At 48.8% G+C, this 20729-nt stretch overlaps 1 protein-coding gene across 2 annotated transcripts; it reads right to left on the reverse strand.

Moving 5' to 3' along the window:
* Positions 1 to 16054: 16054 nt before the first annotated feature.
* Positions 16055 to 20220, reverse strand: Marveld1 (MARVEL domain containing 1). Of its 2 annotated transcripts, none has more exons than XM_013116501.3 (2): positions 18091 to 20220; positions 16055 to 16578 (listed from the first exon to the last, which is right to left on the reverse strand). In XM_013116501.3, the coding sequence occupies exon 1, from the start codon at positions 19984 to 19986 to the stop codon at positions 19465 to 19467; it is 522 nt and encodes a 173-aa protein (XP_012971955.1). In that variant the 5' UTR covers positions 19987 to 20220; the 3' UTR covers positions 16055 to 16578; positions 18091 to 19464. The 2 variants fall into 2 exon arrangements, with proteins under 2 accessions (XP_012971955.1, XP_012971920.1); XM_013116466.3 differs by having other exon boundaries at positions 16055 to 16913.
* Between the last annotated feature and the right edge of the window lie 509 nt (positions 20221 to 20729).

A 20729-nucleotide genomic window follows, 5' to 3' on the forward strand; every position in this document is an offset into this window, starting at 1 on the left:
CAGTAAATGCTCCGGGTCCTTCTAAGACCTAATGCCTAGGGACCGGCCTAGCTCTTAGCGTAGTGAAGCACGTTTGTAATCACACAGTCCTTGGGATTCTGAGCCTGAAGTATTTCTAGTTCAAGGTTAGCCTTGGCTATGGGAGCTCCTGGCTCAAAGAAGAAGGGAGAAGAGAAGGATTAAAAAAAGAAAGAAATCTTGGGTAGAAGCTCAGTGAACCTAGGAAAGACAGAAAACACATCTTTTTATTATTGTTGTTGTTATTATTATACACTGTTTGGCCAGTAGCTCAAGTGTCTTATTGTATAGCTCTCTTAATTATTGATCCATTTCTATTAACCTGTGTATCTCCACGTAATCTTGGCTTACCAGTGATGCCTGGGCCTCTTCCTTTCTCATAAGCTACATGGCGTCTCATTGACTCTGCTTACTACCAAACTATATGTTTGGATTTCCCACCTGTCCATTGGCCAAAACAGCTTTATTCATCAACCACAGAAAACACATCTTGTATGTCAGGTGCCTACAGAGAGAATGGAGGTGGGTAGCTTCTGTCTTCACGATCCTGAGCAGGCCTTTCCTACCTCAGTCCCCTTCACATCTTGTGACCCAGTTGATGTCCCTTAAACCACATATCCCACGGTTTCCATTAGCCAGCAGCCAGCAGTACACTAAGCTTTTTGTGCTCCTTCTTATCTGGTCCTCTTTCAATAACCGTTCTGCGGTTATCACCATTTCACAGATGAGGAATTTGAGTCATGGTAAGTACCTTCTTTAATGTCACAGCACATAAACCTCTTGGAACTGGGATTTGAGCCAGATATATCACTGGATCCCAGCAACCCCAGTCACAACACCACCCACACAAGACTGCACCTACTGGACTTGTCTCTCTCAAGCGCATCAGTCTCAGCCAGCCGAACCCTCTCCCGTTACCTGCAAAACCCAGACTCCTGCCAACTCCTCAAATTGCCTGTCACACCCGCCTACCCTGCTCCTTCTTTCTATCCAAATCCAAACAACTCATCCTAGCAGGAGTCGGATGTCTGCAGCCTTCCCCGCTGCCCAGATGGCGACAACCACCCTCTCTGAAGTGTCCAACGCTACTGCCATGCTGTCTCCAGCATCTGTTTCAGAAAGACAGGTGCACTTGCTCCTCCAGCCAGGACTCAGCTGTCCTGGGAATCCCAACTCTTCTCACTTCCTCAAGGCCTGTGACTGTCCCTTGAGCTCTGAAATCCCTCACTGACACATCTCATCCTGGGAAATCTCTTCCGTGCCCCCTGTTCTCTTTACTCATCCAACTGACTGCGCGTTACTGTACACTCCTCACCGACTGTCATCCCGTCTTCCTGGGTCACCGGTGCTGTTCTGGCTGCTAAGCCAATGGACACTTCCAGTCTTCCTTACGAGGGCTCCTGGCAGCACTGTTCACTCTTCTGCTTGGGGGCGGGCACTGAGAGGTGGCTCATCAGTTAATAACACTTGCTGTTCTTGCAAAGGACCTAGGGTTGATCCCTAGCATTTATATGGTGGCTCACAACCTTCTGTAATTCTAGTTCCAGGGAGCCAATGTCCTCTTCTGACTTCCACAGGTACTGCACACACATAGTGTACATACATACATACATACATACATACATACATACAGGCAAAACACGAAAATAAAAATAAATAAATCATTTTTAAATATAGTAGGGTCCAGAGTGGTGGCTTGGCAGTGGAGAGCACTTACTAAGAAGTTATGATGACCAGAGTACAGATTTCAGTACCTACATAATAAGCTGAAGTTCTCAAACATACCTGCATCTACAGATCCACAAGATCTGATGCTCTCTTCTGGACTACGCGCGAGCGCGCACACACACACACACACACACACAGTCTTTACCATGTTCATTTTTACTCTAAATTCTACCAATACCATCCCCAACCTAGAAATCAAACAAGAGTCCTTGGAAATCCAGGGTTAAAGGATGTAGCTCAGGTGGTAGAGTACTTGCCTAGCCCTGGGTTTGATTCCCCTAAGCCAAGCCCAGGTATGGTGGTACGTGCCTATAATCTCAGCACTTGAGGGGTGAAGGCAGGAGTTTTAGGATATGGGGGTCAGTTACATAACAAGTTCAACACCAGCCTGGGATACATGAGACCTTGTCTAGAAGAAGAGAAGGAGAATCACCGTATCTTTGGAAGTCCACAAGCCTAGAATGCCAGAAGATCCAAAATCCACACAGCATTAGGCAGTCTGCTGGACTCTGCCCCCTCCTTTGGATGACTCCGTTTCCAGGGGCCTCCTTAGACTCTCATGCGTGCAGCTTCTGGAGGCCTGGCTTCTCCCTCTGCCGACCCAACAAAGAGAGGCCATCACCACTCCTGCTCTCGCCTCATCCGTCCTACACACAACTTTGCTCATTCTTCCACTGAGGACAGCGACCTCCCTGAGGCCCTGGCACAGTCAACTCTTTGGAAGCACCCCCCCCCCCGTGTGTCACATCTTCATTGCTGTGCCTCTCCATCCATACAGGGTTTGGGGTGGGGTGGGGACAGCCTACTATTTCCACAACTTGGCTTTTATCTCACGTCACCCCTTCAGGAAGTCTTCCTTCATGCACCCCATCAGTGGGTGAGGTGCCCATCCAGCTTGGTTCCATGGGCTTGCCCAGCCTAGCACTAGGCGCGTGAAAAGTTGTGGTCTGCTTGCTTGATGGTTCTTCTACCTAGAAGGAGGCTACTGGGGAAGCTGGCTGGAGTAACTTCTGTGCATCTAGCTTCTGGGACAAATGTTCCCCCAAGTGACCCATGTCTGTAAGAGTCTCCTCATGGCCTGGCCAGTTCTGAATGTTCACATTTCTTCCGATCTAAGACCCAGTATAATACCTCTTCCCTTAAAACACTGATTATAAAACTGTCAGGAATAAACAAATCTCACATTCCATCCTCCATGGGCTTTTAGTTCCATAGGAGACACTAACCTGACTCAGCCATAATGCAAAACAGTGGCTCCTCCAGTATTAAAGTATTGAGCAGCCAGGCGTTGGTGGCGCGCACCTTTAATCCCAGCACTCAGGAGGCAGAGGCAGGCGGATCTCTGTAAGTTCAAGGCCAGCCTGGTCTACAGATCGAGTTCCAGGAAAGACTCCAAAACAACACAGAGAGAGCCTGTCCTCTAAATAAATAAATAAATAAAGTATTGAGCATAGAGATGGGGTAGATTTACCTGCCTCTGTCCCCATTATTTCAATGACCTAACTGCCTGAAATTACACCATCAGTATCTCACTCCAAAGACAAATCTCATTTTCTTTGCAACTTTTCCTCCAGGATCTGATCTGAGGCTGGCTGTGGCTTGTGGCAGTGTTGATTTCATTTATTTATCTTCTCTGGCTGCTTTAAGATTGAGGAATACAATTCCCAAACTCCTAGACATTATTTGATACAATATTAGAGGATACAAGATGACGCTAAAGACTGAGTGGGACAATGAGCAAAGTCTTGCCCTGTTCATAAGACTTTGACCTGCTTGGGGTGGTGAACTGATTTCATTTAGTTTCAGTACTGGCAATGGCATCCAGAACCTGGCACAGGCTAGGCAAGTGCTATACAATTTAGATTCACCCTCAGGCATAACTGACGTTTTATAATTTAATTCTACTTATTTGTCTCCTCCTGAGAATCATGAACCCTCAGTCTTTGACTCAAACCTTGGTGCCCTGCAGACAAGAGGCTAAGAGAGAACAGAAAATGATCAAAGAGGGCACTTAGTAACTTAACTTAACATTTTCAGAGGACACTCTTTGCATTGGTACAAACGTATGTTTACGGCCCTCATAACTGCATCATAAACTAGCTATGGCCTTTGGAGGAATTCCAGGCTGACATGCTGCATGCAAGCTGGAAAGGGGGAATAGCTAAACATGCCTTCTGCCACCAGAGGGCTCCCTCGCCCACTCTTCCTGGGAACATGGCGTTCAGAAGCATCTCTGCTCTTAATGAAATTCAAGTTCCTGGCCAGATCTCCCAAGCCAGCCTCCATAATTCTCTCGTCACCTTCTGAATATGCCTTATCTTTCTCATGCTCCTCAATAAAATTGTACAAATTATTTCAAAACTTAATGAATCAGGGTTGGCCGGGTGCTTGCATACCATACACAAAGCGTTGGGTTCAGTCCCCAGCTCCACGGAAACTTGGGGAGATGCTTCACACCTGTGATCCCAGCGAGAAGAGGCAGTAGGATGCAGAGATGGAGCTAATGGCAGGAGGATCAGAAGTTCAAGGTCGTTCTCAGCTGCAGAGTGACTGTGAGGCCAGCCTGTGGTGCATGAGACCACGCCCCCACCAAAAAAGAAACATAGTTCCTTAATTAGCAACCAAAATACATTGTCTCACACTGTCCTGGGGGTCTGGGGTTTGGAGGAGTTTGAGTGAGCAGTTTGTGGGTTTTCATGTTGGCACCACCCGAATCTGAGGCTGGATGGAGCACTCGCTCCAGTGAGCACTGCCCACGTGGCTGCTAACTTGGTGTTGGTATTATCATACTGTCAAGCTAGCAGAAGGATCTGGTACCTTTTCACTTGGGGCTCTCCAGAGGGGTTCTTGAGAGCCTTAGTCGTGTGGTGACTGACATCCCAGAGCAAGAGATCCAACATGGAACAAGGTAAGAAACCAACCCCCTGTGAGAACTACCACCAGCAGGCACTCCTGGTCATTTTTACAATGCTGTATTGGGCTTACGGGTTAGTCCCTTTTGTGTGTGGAAGGGGGCTGGTGAGATGATTCAGTGGGTGACGATGCTTGCTGCACCAGCCTGCTAGCCTGAGTTTGACCCCCAAAACCAGTATGAAGGTGAATGAAGAGAACTAACCCCACTAAGTCACCCTCTGCCTCCCCCACAGGCATCATACACACAGACAACTCTAACAATACAGCAATTAATAACATTTTAAAGTATGAAAGGACAATTAATCAAAAGTAAGATGAGCAGCTGAGAACAGCAAAGGCCCTGGTGCTGGCCTCCTCCCTTCTCCCTTTCACATCCTAGTGAAATAGCTCAGCCCTTGGTGACATCCTCTCTCATGTAATCCCTCACTTCCTTCTCTGTTTGCATGGAACTCTGCTCTACCTCTAGAAGACTCCTATCACCAAGCACTTCCCCCAAGGTGCTCTGAATTTCTGAGATACCGGACACTTAATCTGGGCATGTCTGGTTTGTAACCTGACATCCTATGTTGGCAGTGGCTGCTTAAGAATGGATGTCTATCTGAACTTGACGGTGCATACCTGCAATCTGGGCACTGGTGAGGCTGAAAGGGGAGGGTTGTGAGTTGGGCCAGCCTGGGATACATAGCCAGACTCTATTAAAAATACATGAGATAGAAAATAGTGTCAGTAAGGCAGTAGGGAAACTGGTACCCTTGTTCATTGTCACCAGGAATGTAAGTGGTATTTGTAGAAGGGTATTTGTATGCCCCAGTCCATGGCATCATTTTTCACCCTAGCATTGAGTGGAAGAACCAGGTGCCCATCAATAGATGAATGGATGCACAAAACCAGGATTGGCACATGGGATAGTGTCCAGCCTTCAATGAGACCCTGTCGCAAGGAAGTTCCCGGGGGTTGTGACACAAGATATAACATGGATGAACCTGAGAAGCTGTCACGAAAATTGTCTTGATTACATCCACGTGAGGTTCCTGGAGTGGCTGAATTCACAGGAACAGGAAGTAGAATAGAGTGAGGGGGAATGAGCTGTCAGAGAGAGTCTCCATTCTGTGAGACGGGAAGAGCCCTGCAAATGGATAGTGGTGATGGCTGCAGTTGTGAAGACTTCGTACAGAAGTGAGAAAGCAAACTCCAGGTCGTGTATTCTAGTACCGTTTTTCAATATTTTTAAGCCAGAGTCTTTAGCCAAAGCTGGCCTTCAACTCACCCTGTAGCTGAGGATGAGCCTCCTGCCTCACTTCCCAGGTGCTAAGCGCTAAGACTCCAAGAGTGAGCCACTGTGTCTGGCTTGTGCTGTGCTGGGGAATTAGTCCAACACCTTACACATGCTAGGCAAACACTCTACCAGATGCAATACACTCTGAGCCCCAACTTAAAAATGCTCTAAGTGAAGCCAGTAACAGAGAGGGAGGACTGATGATCAAAGGGATTAAGACTGGACTGGTTTAACCCCCAGAAACAGCTGACCAGACAAAGGTTAACTCTTGAATCCCAGGCATCAGCCTGGGAAGCCAGCATGGGACTGATCAAGACCCCCTGAATCTGGGTGTCAGTGAGGAGGCCTAGGGAATCTATTGAGCCTTGGGCAGCAGATCAGTACCCATCCCAAGTATACACACGGACTTTGGACTCCAATAGAACAATGTGAGGTGCACTCTCACCCAGAACTCTTGGGAAAGGGTCTAGGCCCTGCCCTATATGAAATGACAGACTATGCACACCCCCATGGAGGGCCTCACCCTCCCTGGGGAAATGAGGGGATAACGGGGGGGGGAGGGCTCGGGAGGAAGGGAGGGAATGGGAGAGGGACCTGGAACTGACTTGAGAAGCAACCTTGTTTCTTATCTAAATTTAAACTGGAAAATAAAATTTTTAAAAAATGCTCTAAATGGGCACATCACAGGTTAAAAAAAATACCCTGTCCATTCACAGCAATATTATCCGTTATAAAAAATAAGTGAACTAGCAATGCTGCCTACATCATAAACAAGCCTCAGAACATAAACCTTAAACCAAGTGGGTGGTTGATCTCAATGGAAACTTGAGGGGATTGAGAAGTACTGTGGAAAATCATGTCTGGTTATGTCTATGAAGAGATTTCCAGAAAGGTTTAACAGAGGAGAAAACCAAGCTGACAATGAGTGATGCCATCCGCAGGCTGATGTCCCAGATTGAATTGTAAAAATTCACAAATGGTACATTTTGAAGTGAAAATAGTTATGTGAAATTATATATTATATAAAATGCGTATCCACTCTTTATTCTTTCTTTTGATTTTTGAGATAGGGTCTCTCAGTGGAACAGCCCTAGCTGTCCTGGAACTCATTCTATAGACCAGGTTGGCCTCAAATTCACAGAGATCCATCCACCTTTGTTTCCCCTGTGATTAAAGGTATATACATCACCTGGCCATTGACTTTTTTTTTTTTGAGACAGAGTTTCTTTGTAGCTTTAGAGATTGTCCTGGAACTCCTTCAATAGACCAGGCTGGCCTTGAACTCGCAGAGATCCGCCTGTTTCTGCCTCCCAAGTGCTGGGATTAAAGAAGTGCGCCACCACCACCCAGCTATCCACTCCTCTTTTTTTAACGAATGTAAAAATAAAGGAAAATTCTCCATGCGTCTTTCTCTTTAATATTTTCATTTTTGTCTCCTGTATCTAAAATAAGTGTTTGACTCGCGTGTGTTTTGGATCAACAGCTTGCTGCTGTTGCCCTTGAACAGTGTTCCATAAATACATCTCTATGTTCTTGTACCTGGGAAAGAAATGCTCTTGAGTAATGAGCTTTCCAGCTGGGAGACAGCGAGTTGTTGGACAAACAGCAAGGAAGTGAATGTCTGCAGTTACATTCTTACTCAGCAGCTCTTGGCAGCCATGAAAACAATCATTCATCAAACGCTGGCGCACAAAACCTTCACAGTGGAGAGCAATGAAAACCTCACCAATAAACCTCATGGCTCCCATGAAAGAGGCATCTAACCATCCCCCAAAACATGTCAGGAGTCACCCCCTCATGCACACTCCCTTCTAGGGACCACAGGGTGGTTGGGCAGAGGTCACCCATCCTGGGACTAGGTTCTCATGGCTCTCAGCTCTGTTGCATAGGCTGGGACATGTAACTCCCAAGGAAGTGAGTGGGAATGTTGAGTGTTGCTTGCCGAACCAGACATTTAAAAGTCAGAAACTTATTGCTACCTCCTTTCCCGAGTGGCCAGCTTGTTGCAAAGGGAAAGCAATGCAACAAAGTGAATGAAACCTATCTCCAGGAATCATCCCATAGTGGACCATCTCCCACTTCTGGAGACGACCCACAGTGGACAATTACGTGAAAAAAATCTCAGTCAACTTTCCAGCATGGAGTGGGAATGAACTCATGAGCCTACCCCTAACTGAGAAGCTGTGTACAGTTGGTGGCCTCATGGTGAGGGAGAGTCAGGTTTTTTGTTTTATTTTATATTTAATATGTATGAGTGTGTTTGCTGTGTGTATGTGTATGTCCCACACGTGTGCCTAGTGCCCACAGAGGTCTAAAGAGGGCATCAGATGTCCTGGAATTGGAGTTAGAGATAGCTGTAAGCCACCATGGGTGCTGGGAATTGAACCAAGCTCTCTGCAAGAGCAGCAAGTGCTCTAAACTGCTAAGCCATCCATGGCTTTAACCCAGAGAGTTCATTTTTAGGGGTGTGACTCCTGGAGGGTTGACTGTGCTCCAAAGGATGGCCCTACAGTCAGAAATGTATGGAGCACAAATTGGAGTTTTTAAATGAACAACCAAAGAAGACAGGGTGTTGGGGTAAATCTGGTGAGAGTCTGGAATTAATGTGGTCAAAATACATTGTATGGAATTCTCAAAGAACTAATGAAACAATTATTTTTTAAAAATAAATAAAGAAGAAATAAGTAAGTAAATAAATAAGGAGAGGCTGGAAAGATGGCTTAGTGAGTAAGAGCACTGGTTGCTCTTGCAAAGGAAACGGGTTCAATTCCTAATACTTACAAGGCAGCTCACAACCATTTGTTACTCCAGTTCCAGAGGATATGACACCCTCTTCTGGCCTCTGCAGGCACCAGGAACAAACATGGTGTACAGACACATGCATGCAGGCAGAACAGTCATACATATAAAATAAAAATAATAAAATATCAAAAAAGCTAAAGCATATATAAACATAAATACAGTTTATTTTGTCAAGCTCCTGGAATGTTTTTTGTTATAACAACTGGACAACAACACACATTAATTTTCCCAAACATTCACAGTATATCTTTCATGAGAATATAGAGGCAAATGCCTCAGGATTTTTCTTCTGAGACAAGTTCTTACTATATATAGCCCAGTCTGTTCTCTAGCTCTCAAGCTCTTAATCCCCTGCCTCAACCTCCCAAGGTTATAGGCATGCGCCTGAATGCTACCTTAATGTCTTGTATGTATTTCTGGGGGGAGTCACATTCTGGGCTCGGGAGAGTAAAGTGCTTGCCAGATATACACAGAGCCCTGAATTGAGTCTCTAGTACCGAGGTGGTGGTGTGAGTCTTTAACCTCAGAATTTAGGAAGGGAAAGTAGAAACCGGGCATGGTGGTGCACGCCTTTAATCCCAGCACTCAGGAGGCAGAGGCAGGGGGATCTCTGTAAGTGTGAGGCCAGCCTTGTCTACATAGGAAGTTCCAGGACAGTCAGTACTACATAATAGAGATCCTGTCTCAAAAAGGCAAAGCAAAAAAAGGTATCCTTTATAGTTGTTTATTTACTGTGTGTGTTTGTGTATGACTGCAGAGAGTTTGAGATCAATCAAAGCTACATTAAAAAAAAACCTGGTTTAAATTAAAAGGAAAGACGGTCCATTGGTTGGGAGTGAGTACTGTTCTTACAGAGGACCCGGGTTCATTTTCCAGCACACACATCAGGTGCTGCAACTCCATTGGTGATTTGATGAGAATGACACCCATAGGTTCATATGTTAGAATACTTGCCTCCCAATTTGTAGAAACTGTTTGGGAAGGATTAGAAGGTGTGGCCTTGGAGGAGGGGTAAAGCAGAGGCAGGGAAGGGAATGCTTGAAGTTTCAAAAGATTCCTGATGAAGTCAGGAATGCCTTTAACCCCAGCACTCAGGAGTCAGGGGGGCACAGGAGTTCTGTGATTCAAGGTCAGCCTGATCTACAGAGTGAGATCCAGGCCAGCCAGAGCTACATAGTGAGAATCTGTCTCAACCCCTCCCAAGCAACAAAAAAAAAATTAAAAACAAAAACACCAACCAACCAACCAACCCCTCCCCACAAATACAAACTATTCCAGCATATAGAATAATATGGAAACTCCTTAATTTAGCCTGAGTCCAGACTACTCTGCTTGATACTAATGTCAGAGAATATGACACCTTCTTCAGGCCTCTGTGGTCACCAAGCTCACAGAAGTGGTATGCAGACATGCATGCAGGCAAAACACCCATACATATAAAAGTAAACTGATAAGTCAAACCCAACAAGAATTTTACTAGTTCCCAGAGACCCAGGGAGGAGACAGCAACGAGCTGATAAATCCAACCAAGATTGTCAGAGAAGTGGGAAAATCTTGTGCAAAGCGAAGATATGCACCAGCCAGGTGACTGAAAACAACTCCCTCTGCCCAGGTAAGACCCGGGATGAGTGCAGCCATATAAACCAACGCAGGAGAGGAATCTGCCAGCCTTTCCCTACTGACAGCTGACATTAGAGGCTACTTTACCTCTCCAGAGGTCAGTTGTCCATGTGAACAAGTCCTCTCTGCTATGTACTGTTTGGACATAGAGACAAGGCGGGAATTATAAGGCAACAACAGATGACCCGGAACTACAAGGGAACACAGACGACACCCATGAGAGTAACACCTATCTACCAATAGGAAGGCTGTCATCTCTCAGGCGGGGAAGAGACAGATGCATGGCGCCGGGGTGCTATGAACTACGGGGCACGGTGTGGGCTCTGCATTTTATCTGCATGGTCTTAGGAAATCCTACAGAGGACAGCCTCAAGCAGAGCTGCGCACATTTAATTACCAGGCCCTCTGATCTATGGTAGCTCATGATGCTCTTTCTACAACCAGTGAGTAGGAGCCAAAATCCTCCCCATTGGCTGAATGATGGATGACGCTCTGATCCGTAGATGCTCTGGAAACCAGATCAACTAATAAGAGATGGGTTGGCTTGACTGAAGCAGAGTCAGTGATGTTAACTGCTCCGGAGCCACAGAAGGAGTGGGCGGGAGCATGGGAGGCTACAGCCAGGTTACTCTGAAGGCACAGCACCTGAAGGATGATCTGGGCTCAGGGAAGACTGTACACCTGGCAGACAGAACTGGCTCCAGGCAGCAGGACAGCTGGGCTCAGCACTACGAGCTGCTTAACCCTGAAGGGAACTCTCCGAAGTCCTCGTCAACCAGGAGGAGAAAAGCTGACATAATTCAGATTTGTAATAGCCAACTTTCTTTACAGTCCTTCCTTCCTGTCACGGCTCGAGACAGAAATGAACTCCCATGGGCTTGATTCGAATGACGCTTTTGTGTGACAGAACGGGCTAGAAACTACAGAGGGAAATAAAAATGAACTCATAAAGGTGCCATGCGTACCAGGCAGTACTAGCCTTTCCTTAGCCGACTTTGATAGGAAATGTAAGCAAAAGCCTGCCAACCCCACTCGCCTCCCCTTTCCAGGAACAGCATGTATCCTTTCCTCAGCTGCTCCAGGCGCCAGGGAGAGCCCGTTAGCACCACTTCCTCCTTCCTCTGCTGTCACCTTTTTTTTTTTTCTTGCAACACAAGCTCCATTAACAGAACATTTCTTTTTCTTCTCTCTCTCTCTCTCTCTCTCTCTCTCTCTCTCTCTCTCTCTCTCTCTCTCTCTCTCTCTCTCTCTCCCTCCCTCCCTCCCTCCCTCCCTCCCTCCCTCCCTCCCTCCCTCCCTCCCTCCCTCCCTCTCTCTCTCTCTCTCTCTCTCTCTCTCTCTCTCTCTCTGTATTTTGTTTTTTTTTTCTCCAGGGAAGGTTTCTCTGTGTAACAGACTGATCTCACAGACATCCGCCTGCCTCTGCCTCCTGAGTGCTGGGATTAAAGACACACGTGCCACCACTGTCCAGCTGAACCTTTTTTAAATTCATTTTATTTCACTGCATGAGTGTTTTGGTTGAATGCAAGTATGTGTACCACACGCATGCCTGGTGCCTCAGGAGGTCAGAAGAGGATATCAGACCCCCTAGAACCGGAGTGATAGATGACTGTGAGCCACCATGAGGGTGCTGGGGACTGAACCTGGATCCTCTGCAAAAGCAGTAAGTGTTCTTAACCACTGAGCCATCTCTCCAGCCCCCAGAAAGATAATTTCAAAGAAAAAAGACCGAATGTCCATCCTACAAATCCTTCAAAGAGCTTATGCAAAAACAAAGGGCTTTCCAAGCTTGGGAATCTACCTCTCCCAGCAGAGAAATTTTCCATCCACCATCCCATAAAAGCTCCTGAGACAAACTCCCATTTTGAAAATGGGTAATGCTAGCCGGGCGTTGGTGGCGCACGCTTTTAATCCCAGCACTCGGGAGGCAGAGGCAGGCGGATCTCTGTGAGTTGGAGGTCAGCCTGGTCTACCGAGCAAGGTCCAGGACAGCCTCCAAAACAATACAGAGAAACCCTGTCTCGAAAAACCAAAAAAAAAAAAAAAATGGGTAATGCTTTTCTATGAAGCAGAATGTCACTACCACATTTCCCCAAGCCCAAACTTGAATAACATTGTCTGTTCCACCAGTTTTTGCCCCCCTGTTTTATTTTGATAGGAGGATCTCCATGCCAAGCAACATGTAGCTGGTTGGGGAAAAGATTACCTACTGGGAGCCTGGAGAGATGGCTCAGCGGTCAGGAGCTTGTACTGCTCTTCCTGAGACCCAGAGTTGGTTCCCAGCACCCCCAGCTGCAGCTCATAACCACCAGCTAGCTATAGATTCAAGGGATCCAACGCTTTTTTCCAGCCCCTGCAGTCAAGTGCACATACATATACACAGTCAAAGTAACTATTTTAAAAATTAAAATAGAGGCCGGGCATTGGTGGCACACGCCTTTAATCCCAGCACTCGGGAGGCAGAGGCAGGCGGATCTCTGTGTGTTCGAGGCCAGCCTGGTCTACAAAGTGAGTTCCAGGACAGCCTCCAAAGCTACAGAGAAACCCTGTCTCGAAAAACCAAAAAAAAAAAAAAATTAAAATAGGTGCTATCTTAGTTAGGGTTACCTTTTCTGTGGTGAGACACTGTGACCAAAGTCAGTTTCTTGGCCCAGGTCACCTCTCTTGGGTGGTGGCTCCTTCTTTGCTCTCCCTTCCCTCTCTCCTCACATGGCCATGTCCACTCTGGACTCTCCCAGATGTCCCTGCCTCTGACTAGGCGCTCCCTTTTATCTACAATAACCTTTCCCCTCCATATACCTAGGAGCAGTCAGGGCCTTCCCTTGTTATTTCGCATTTTTACCTTCAATATGTATGTGGGTGCACATGTCACATTGCTCAAGTGTGCGGGCAGAAGACAACTTTGTGAGATTGGTTCTCCTTCCATCTTTCTGTAGGTTGTCGAGCTTGAGAGGCAAGCAGTTTTACCCGCTGACTCGACTTGGTGGCCCTTTTTTATTTTTTTTATTTATTGTAGCCTACTGCACCCTCAAATAGGCATATGTAGTGGAGAATGACCTTCAACTTGCCTCCACTTTCCCAGTACTGGGATTACAGGCACCCGTCAAACATGCCCAGCCTATGTGCTCCTGGGGGCTGGACCAGTGTTTTGTGAATGCTGGGATATGCATGCACTCTACCAACCGAGCTGCATTGTCAGCCCCCCCCCCCCTGCTGGCTAGATTGGGTTGTAGGCCAGCCTGTAGGGCATTTTCTTAATTAGCGATTAAAGTGGGATCGCCTTGCCCATTGTGGGTGGAGTCACCCCTGGGCTGGTGGTCCTGGGTGCTATAAAAGTTAGCCTGAGCAAGCCATGTGGGAGAAAGTCGGCAAGCAGCTGCTCTCCTTCCTGCCTCTGCTTCACTTCCTGCCTCCAAGTTCCTGCCTGGAGCTCCTTCTCTGACTTCCCCCCAGGGATGGAGCATTACCTGAAAGGGTAAGCAAAATAAATCCTTTCTTCCCCAGCTGGCCTTAGGTCGTGGTGTTTCATCACGGCAATAGTTACCCTAATAATATAATAAAATACTGTTAGCTATTCTATTTTCCAAGTATTATACAAAAGAAACAACAAATACATATATAAACCATGTTAACCAGACTTTTCTCTTTCATATCCTTGCTTCTCCCCTTTATGCCTGAAAACGGCAGCTTACGAAATCTTTCCTACCACCAGCTATCCCTGCCCCCACCTAGAAAAAAAATGGGAAAAGTCACAGACAAAACAAAACAGAAAAGAGCAAATCTCCGGGATTTCCCAGACTCCCAAAGTGGTGTCTTATTTCAAAGAGTCCCTCATCAAACACACACACACACACATACACACACACACACACACACACACACACACACACTTTAAAAAATCGTAAGAATAAAGGGGAAGTGCCAAATCATAGCAGGCCTGACCACCCAGTCTCAATGATTGAACACCTAACTCTACTGAGGTTTCAAAGTCTGCCAAGGACAACAGAGTGTTAAGAGGAGAGCTGCTTTTAGTCTCTGTCTTCTCAGCAGCCAGCTGTGTGACCTTGGACAAGGCCCTTCCTTCTCCAAGACTCCATTTTTCTCTCGAGGGGGCAAGGGCAACAGTGTTGACCCTCAGTGACGATTAAGTAGCTCATGTAAAAGTATCTGTTCTACCCCAGCAAGCTAATCATGCTGATCAGGTTTTCCGGGCCCTTGTGAGAATCAGTACAACTTTTAATATTGTCTAAGAAATTCAGGGAGCTGGGAGATAACTCAGTCCATAAAGAGCTTGGTGTGCAGGCATGAGGACCTAAATTCAGGTGCCCAGAACCCATGCTAAAAACTCAGTGTGATGGCACACCTGTAATTCCAGTGATGAGGAGATGGAGACAGGGAGAGCCCCTAGGGTTTGCTGACCTAGCCAATTTGTGGACTTCAGGTTCAATGAGAGACCCATCTTCAAAAAAATAAGGCGGTGGCAGGAGAGATGGCTCAGAGGTAAGATCACTTGCTATTCGTGCAAAGGTTCACACACACATTTGATTTTTCCAAATAAATTTTTTTATTTCCAACACCTGCATGGTAGTTCACAAGCATCCACATTCTAGTTTGAGGATGATGAACAGGATAACAAATCCTTATTCATGTGCATGAATAAGTATTCATGCACATGAAATAATATAAATATATCTAGAGAAAATAAGGTGGAAGTCATGTGTGGTAACACTTAGGAGGCAGAGGCAGGTGGATCACTGGGTCTGCATTGCCAGTTCCAGAACTGTATGTCTTGTTTTGCTTTTAAAGTGGAGAGGCAATGAGGAAGATGAGGAAGGCATCTGAAGTCTGGACTCCATGTGCATGCTTACCCATACATGTGTATACCCAGACACACAAAGAAATAGAGAGAAGGGTGTAAATGGTGGACTCTGCAGCAAGCGACAGGTCTCTTCACCCTGGAAATCCCAAACCAAAACAGAAACAGAAGGGAGACGGGGATGTGCCATGCCATTGAGTTTCATGCAGGAGGGTGGTCTTGGAAAGAGCAGGCAGGCTTGGAGACCATAGGGCATCAGATCCCAGCTGGTGCTGTGCCCAGGAAGGTAAGCCTTGACAGCTGGGTCCTGTTTCCCAGAAGCAGCTGGGTCCTGTTTCCCAGAAGCAGGAGGAATTCAAGAAGCTGCTCCCTTCTGCTCCAAGACTCAATATTCTGGGGCATCTCCATCAGCAGGGACCAGCTGACCAACAACCTCTAGAGGATCAGGGCCACAGGCCAGGCACAGCAGGAACAAACCATGGCTGGGGCTCCAGGCACCTCCAGTTTGCTCATAATAAGCTGTAAGGCATTAGACAAGTTGCTTCTGTGCCCTGAACTGATTCATCCTCTGTTTGATGGGGCTGGGACAAAACAGGATCCTGCTGGCTCTACAACAGTCATTCCCAGCCTGACAGGGAGTGGCACCCATAAATAGGGGCCAGTAGAGAGCAGGCAGGAAGGAGGAAACCTCTGTAGTCCCCTTCAGCGTTGACAAAAAAAACCAGTGTTTCTCTCTGGATCCTACCCTCAGGCCCCTACTAACCAAAGTGGAAACCTGTAAACTCATTTTCCCTTCCCTCCTAGAAGGCAAGTGTGGGTTGCTGGGGGAACCCAGCTGAAAATCACCACAGACAACTAGGATATAAGACAAAAACACAAGATCAGACAAACCAAACTTTATTCCAAAAGGCATCCTGGGGTATCCATGACTACATCACTGGATAAGGCGCATGGCTCCTCCCTCTAGCCACCCTCCCTATACCAAAATTCACCCCTGCGTGGCCTTTGTGCCCACTGTTGAATGTGTCTCCTGGGCCCACAAGAGGACCCAGACTTTTGGTTGGGGGCTGTCTGGGTGGTCTTGGCCTGGCCCCAGTCCTGGTGTCAGAGAAGTAAGCCGGGGAGACTACTGCCAGTGTTGGAATGCTCTGGGCGACATCAGGTGATCATTCTGTGGCCTTTGAGGAAAGGTGGGTGGCGCAGCAGTGTCTCCCATCCTTCTCACATTCAGCAGACTGAAGGACCACAAAGCTGCTGGAAGCCAGGCACATCAGGAAGAGCTGGTGAGCTCTGGGAGCTCCAGGCACATCTGGGTAGATAAGGCACAGCAGGGCCAGGAGGTGTGACCAGGAGCAAGGTCACCTGGGGCTGAGCTCCTGAGGGAACTGGGCCTGAGCTTAGTGATCTACAAAAGACAAACAGGTAAGAATGCAAGCTGGAACTGGGGACCCGTCACTTAGGGAATTGGAGACGGGCAAAGATCCGTCCCAAGTGTTCAGAATCTGGTGCCCAAAATTGTAATGTAGGAGAACTGGTAATCCTTGAGCATCAAGGAAGAAATCCGTCTTCCCCACTGTGGTTCTTCACCAGACAGTGAGAAGGAGAGACTTCTTGCTCCCCACCTGCCCCACGGCAGCAGAGGTCTTCTGCTGGCCCCAGGTAGACTAGTGCAGTCAAGCAGGCAGGGCTGTGGCAGTTTGACCACTCTGGGAGTCTTTGAGGCCTCAGCTACTTGGAAACCTGCAACACAGGAACAAAAGTCACTGACTATCAAGGTGTCCAAGGTGTCCCAGCAAAGCCCACCTCATGCACAGACTGTCACTGTGTCTGGTTGGAGGGAAAGTCACCCTTTGTGGAGCATGGCAGTAGAGCTAGCCCAAGACAAGGAAGAACATTGGAGGTTGTGTTCTGGGATTTCTCAGAGAGGAAAAAAAAAAACAGCAAAAAATCCCCCACAAACTTTTTTGTTGTTTTGTTTGTTTAGAGGATAGAGTCTTACTGTGTGACTGGGGCTGGCCTGGAACTCACTATGTAGCCCAGACTGGCCTTGAACTCATAATCCACTCTCCATAATCTCCAAGACTCTAGGATTACATGCCCATGGGAGCATACCCAACTCAAACTCCCATAATACTAGTGGACGCAGACTGTTTTTCAAGATGAAAACAGTTCTGGAGGTACATGGTGGTGATGACTGCATAGCTGTGTGACTGTCCTTATCGCCACCAAACTGCCCTTAGAGCTGGTTACAAGCGAAATTTTTAGGTCATGCATATTTTACCAATTTAGGAAAAAATATTTCTGATGCTGGGTCGTGAACCAAGGGCCTCCTAAACTTTTCATTATTCTACCACCAAGCTACACTCTTAGCCCCAGAAAAAAAAATTAGCCATATCCAATATGTCTTGACCTGTAGTGTGAAAGAAGGTGGCCTGTCCGAATCAAAGCCAACCCCCTTTACTCATTGCCAAGGGGACTTTGGGCATTGATCTCACAGTACTACACAGAGAATACATGCATTCAAGCAGTATACCCACACAGCAGGGCTATAGAAAGTGCTGTGTTCCACTTCAAGCACTACCTTCATGAGGACAAACCCAACACCTCCACACCTAAGCTTGAAAATAAACTTGCAGGGGCTGTGTGTGTGGCTCCCTGATAGACGTTTCCCCTACACGACAGGAGCACTGGACTCTGTCTCTAACAAGCAGTGTCCTATGCCCTTGTGTTTCCAGAGAAAGCTGGTGGTTCTTGAAGGAGTTAGTAAAAACAGTGAATTTTCACAACTTCTATGGTTATCTTTGTCATTCTTCCACTTGCTTTGAGTAAAATCACTTTAATTTCTGGAAGAGAAGGTGGCACCATGTTTTCTCTTCACAGGCCTATGATACTCCCCAGTTATCCAAAAATGTCTTACCTTAGAGGTGGCACCAGCTGTCCACCTCAGGTCCAGAGAATTCTCAATTTGGTGGGAGAGCTCACCCCACCAGCTGCTCAGAGTCAACGCCAGGATCTCTTGCGAGGGACTGTCCTTCAGACTGGGAGACCACCTGGATATCCTTAGCTTCATTTTCCCAGTGATAAGAAAGAACCAGCAGTTCTCAGGCCTCCGGATGGTGAAGGACACCCAGCTCTTTTGTCATTGGGTGCCCCGCCGCGTTAGAGAAACTCCCAGGGAAAGGGGAGCTTCCCAGTCTTCACTGGGTCAAACTGTGGGACCCACACAGCATGGGGCAGTCTTGGGGGTGGGAATGGCTCGGGCCCAGTAGTAGTTCAGTGAACTAAATGACCATGTGTGGGCGTGTACCTGCGGATTCTCAGAGACCTCATTATGCTACCAAACACTGAATGTGCAGGGGAAGACAGCGCCACTGGCAGGCCCGTTTGCCTTCTAAGTCTTCTTTTGGAGGTAGTACCTGAGTGGTTCCCTAGGCAACCTACTGCTTTAGAGGGAAAAGTGTGGCTCTTATCTTAAAATGGCTGTTCCCAGAGCGGGATCTGGGTCCCCGAAGGGGTGGGCATCATCTTAACAATCGCCGTTGGTTACGCAGGATCCCTAACACAAACATATTTAAGGATAGGGTGCAGCAGAAGCTGGTGAGTGACAGCACATTTGGCCTAGTCTGAATGAACCCCAAGTATAAATGCGGAGAGACGTGAGCGCGCGTTGTTTAGTAAGGTACAGTCCGCGGGCCTTTGCTCTCCACCACTCCTGTAGCTGGCCCCACCCAAAAACTTCGATGATGTAGGGCTGCGCAGGGAGAGATCCAAACTACAACTAAAGACGTCATTCATTCCAGCACCAGCTAAGGCTTGTCCCCGGCTCCACCTGCAACTGCCTGACTGCATTCTACACCACCCCAGGCTGGAAGAGGGGGCAGGGAAGGGATGCTCTTCCGACTGCAGGGCAGGAGGGAGGGAGCAGAGGCGCAGTCCAAAGACTGGTTCCAATTTGGGGGCCTCCGCCGGATCTACGCGGCGCGGCGGCGCCTGTCCACGTCTAGCTCCGGACAAGGAATGGGGAAAGGGACTTCCAGGCTTCTCCTGGAGCGGCCCATCTGAGTATGTGTGTCAGCGCCTCGGATAGCTGCGCTGGTCCCTGGAAGCTGATATCTGGGCTAAGCTGTGGTGCAGCAGTCAGACTGGAACTGAACGTCGGGGATCCAGGGCGCGAACAGTGGAAACACAGGCAGGGAGAGGGTGCAGGGGCGCACCGGTACGGGGCGGGGGCGGCAGGAAGGGCTCGGGAGGGATCCCCGCACCGATCTGGGCCGCAGTGGAGCGAGTGGCCTCACACCACCTCCTCCTTGCCCTGGTAGCGACGGCAGCAGCCGTAGAGCGCCGAGAGCAGGTAGAGGCCAAGGCAGAGGCCGCCGCAGACGGAGGCCGCTAGGAAGGCATGGTAGGCGCAAGGCAGCCGGTAGCTCTTGAGGTTGCAGTAGCTGTGTCGCTGTGTCTGGTCGATCATGATGCCCGTCGCGGCCCCGTAGAGGGCAGCGGCCAACAGGTCGTGTGCCACGTTGACCACGAGCCAGCGCGAGCCCAGCACGGGCACCAGCTCCTGCTTGCCCAGCAGCGTGATGAAGTAGAGCCCCAGGGTGAGCAGCCAGAAGAGCACCGACACGAAGAGCGCGAAGTGCACTGGGCCCTGGTACTTGCTGGTAGCGATGGTGATCCAGAAGGCGGCTCCCGCCAGCAGCTGCAACAGACGCAGCACGCCCAACGGGCCGCGCAGGAAGGCCCGCTGCAGGCGCAGGGATCCGCGGGCCGCGCGCGCCTGGGGCGGCGGCTGGCGCGGGGGTGGAGGGAGCATGGCCCCCGGACGCGGTGGCGGCGGCGGCGGCGCCCCGAGCAGCGGAATGGCTGCGCCTTGCTCGCGGGGGGGCGGCCCGGCCCCGAGCCCGCTGCTCCCGCTGCGGCCTGTGCGCCTTCCTCTGCTCCTAGTCCTCGGCTCTGCTTCTCCTCTCCACCCTTCTTCCTTCCCTCTCTCCTCCTCTTTCTCTCTGGCTCTCTCCAGCCCTCCTACCCGCTCTTTGGCCGTCCCCTCGTCGGTCTCCACCCCTGCTCGCGCCTCTCGGCTTCCTGCCGTCGCGCCCTTCACCCTGGCTCCCCCCCCCCTTTCTCCTCCGCTCCAATTTCTTCACCCTCCAGCCAGGGCCAAAGGCCCGCACCCCCCTAGTCCATGGCAGGCCTTCCGCACCGGCTGCCCGAGCTGCTGGGTCACGTTTGCCACATCTGGAGCCACCCCAGCTCTCCCTGCCTTGTGGGCCTGGCTGGTCTGCCGAGGAGGGAACTGGCTACCAACAGTGTCCTCCCAGCCTGAGCCTGAACCCCCTTGATTAACCCTCATAGGAGATGGGAGATAGTAAGTTTCTCCCATAGAAGCTTCCTAGCATGCCTGGTCGCCACAAGTGAGCAGGAGGCCTGAACTGACAACTTCTCTCCCTGGGTAGGACATCCCCAGTACCTTGCACTTGTCCACCACAAATCCGCCCTGTCCGAAGTTGTCTAGCCGTGAAATTTCCTTGGCCAGAGTAAGGAACCATCACTTACTGG

The sequence above is a fragment of the Mesocricetus auratus genome, unplaced genomic scaffold, assembly GCF_017639785.1.
Source record: "Mesocricetus auratus isolate SY011 unplaced genomic scaffold, BCM_Maur_2.0 Super-Scaffold_4256, whole genome shotgun sequence".
In the NCBI taxonomy this organism is placed as follows: domain Eukaryota; kingdom Metazoa; phylum Chordata; class Mammalia; order Rodentia; family Cricetidae; genus Mesocricetus; species Mesocricetus auratus.

What these genes read in the sequence shown, in the direction of transcription:
- Marveld1 (XM_013116501.3), bottom strand. Translation starts at nt 19,986, where the DNA reads ATGCTCCCTCCACCCCCGCGCCAGCCGCCGCCCCAGGCGCGCGCGGCC.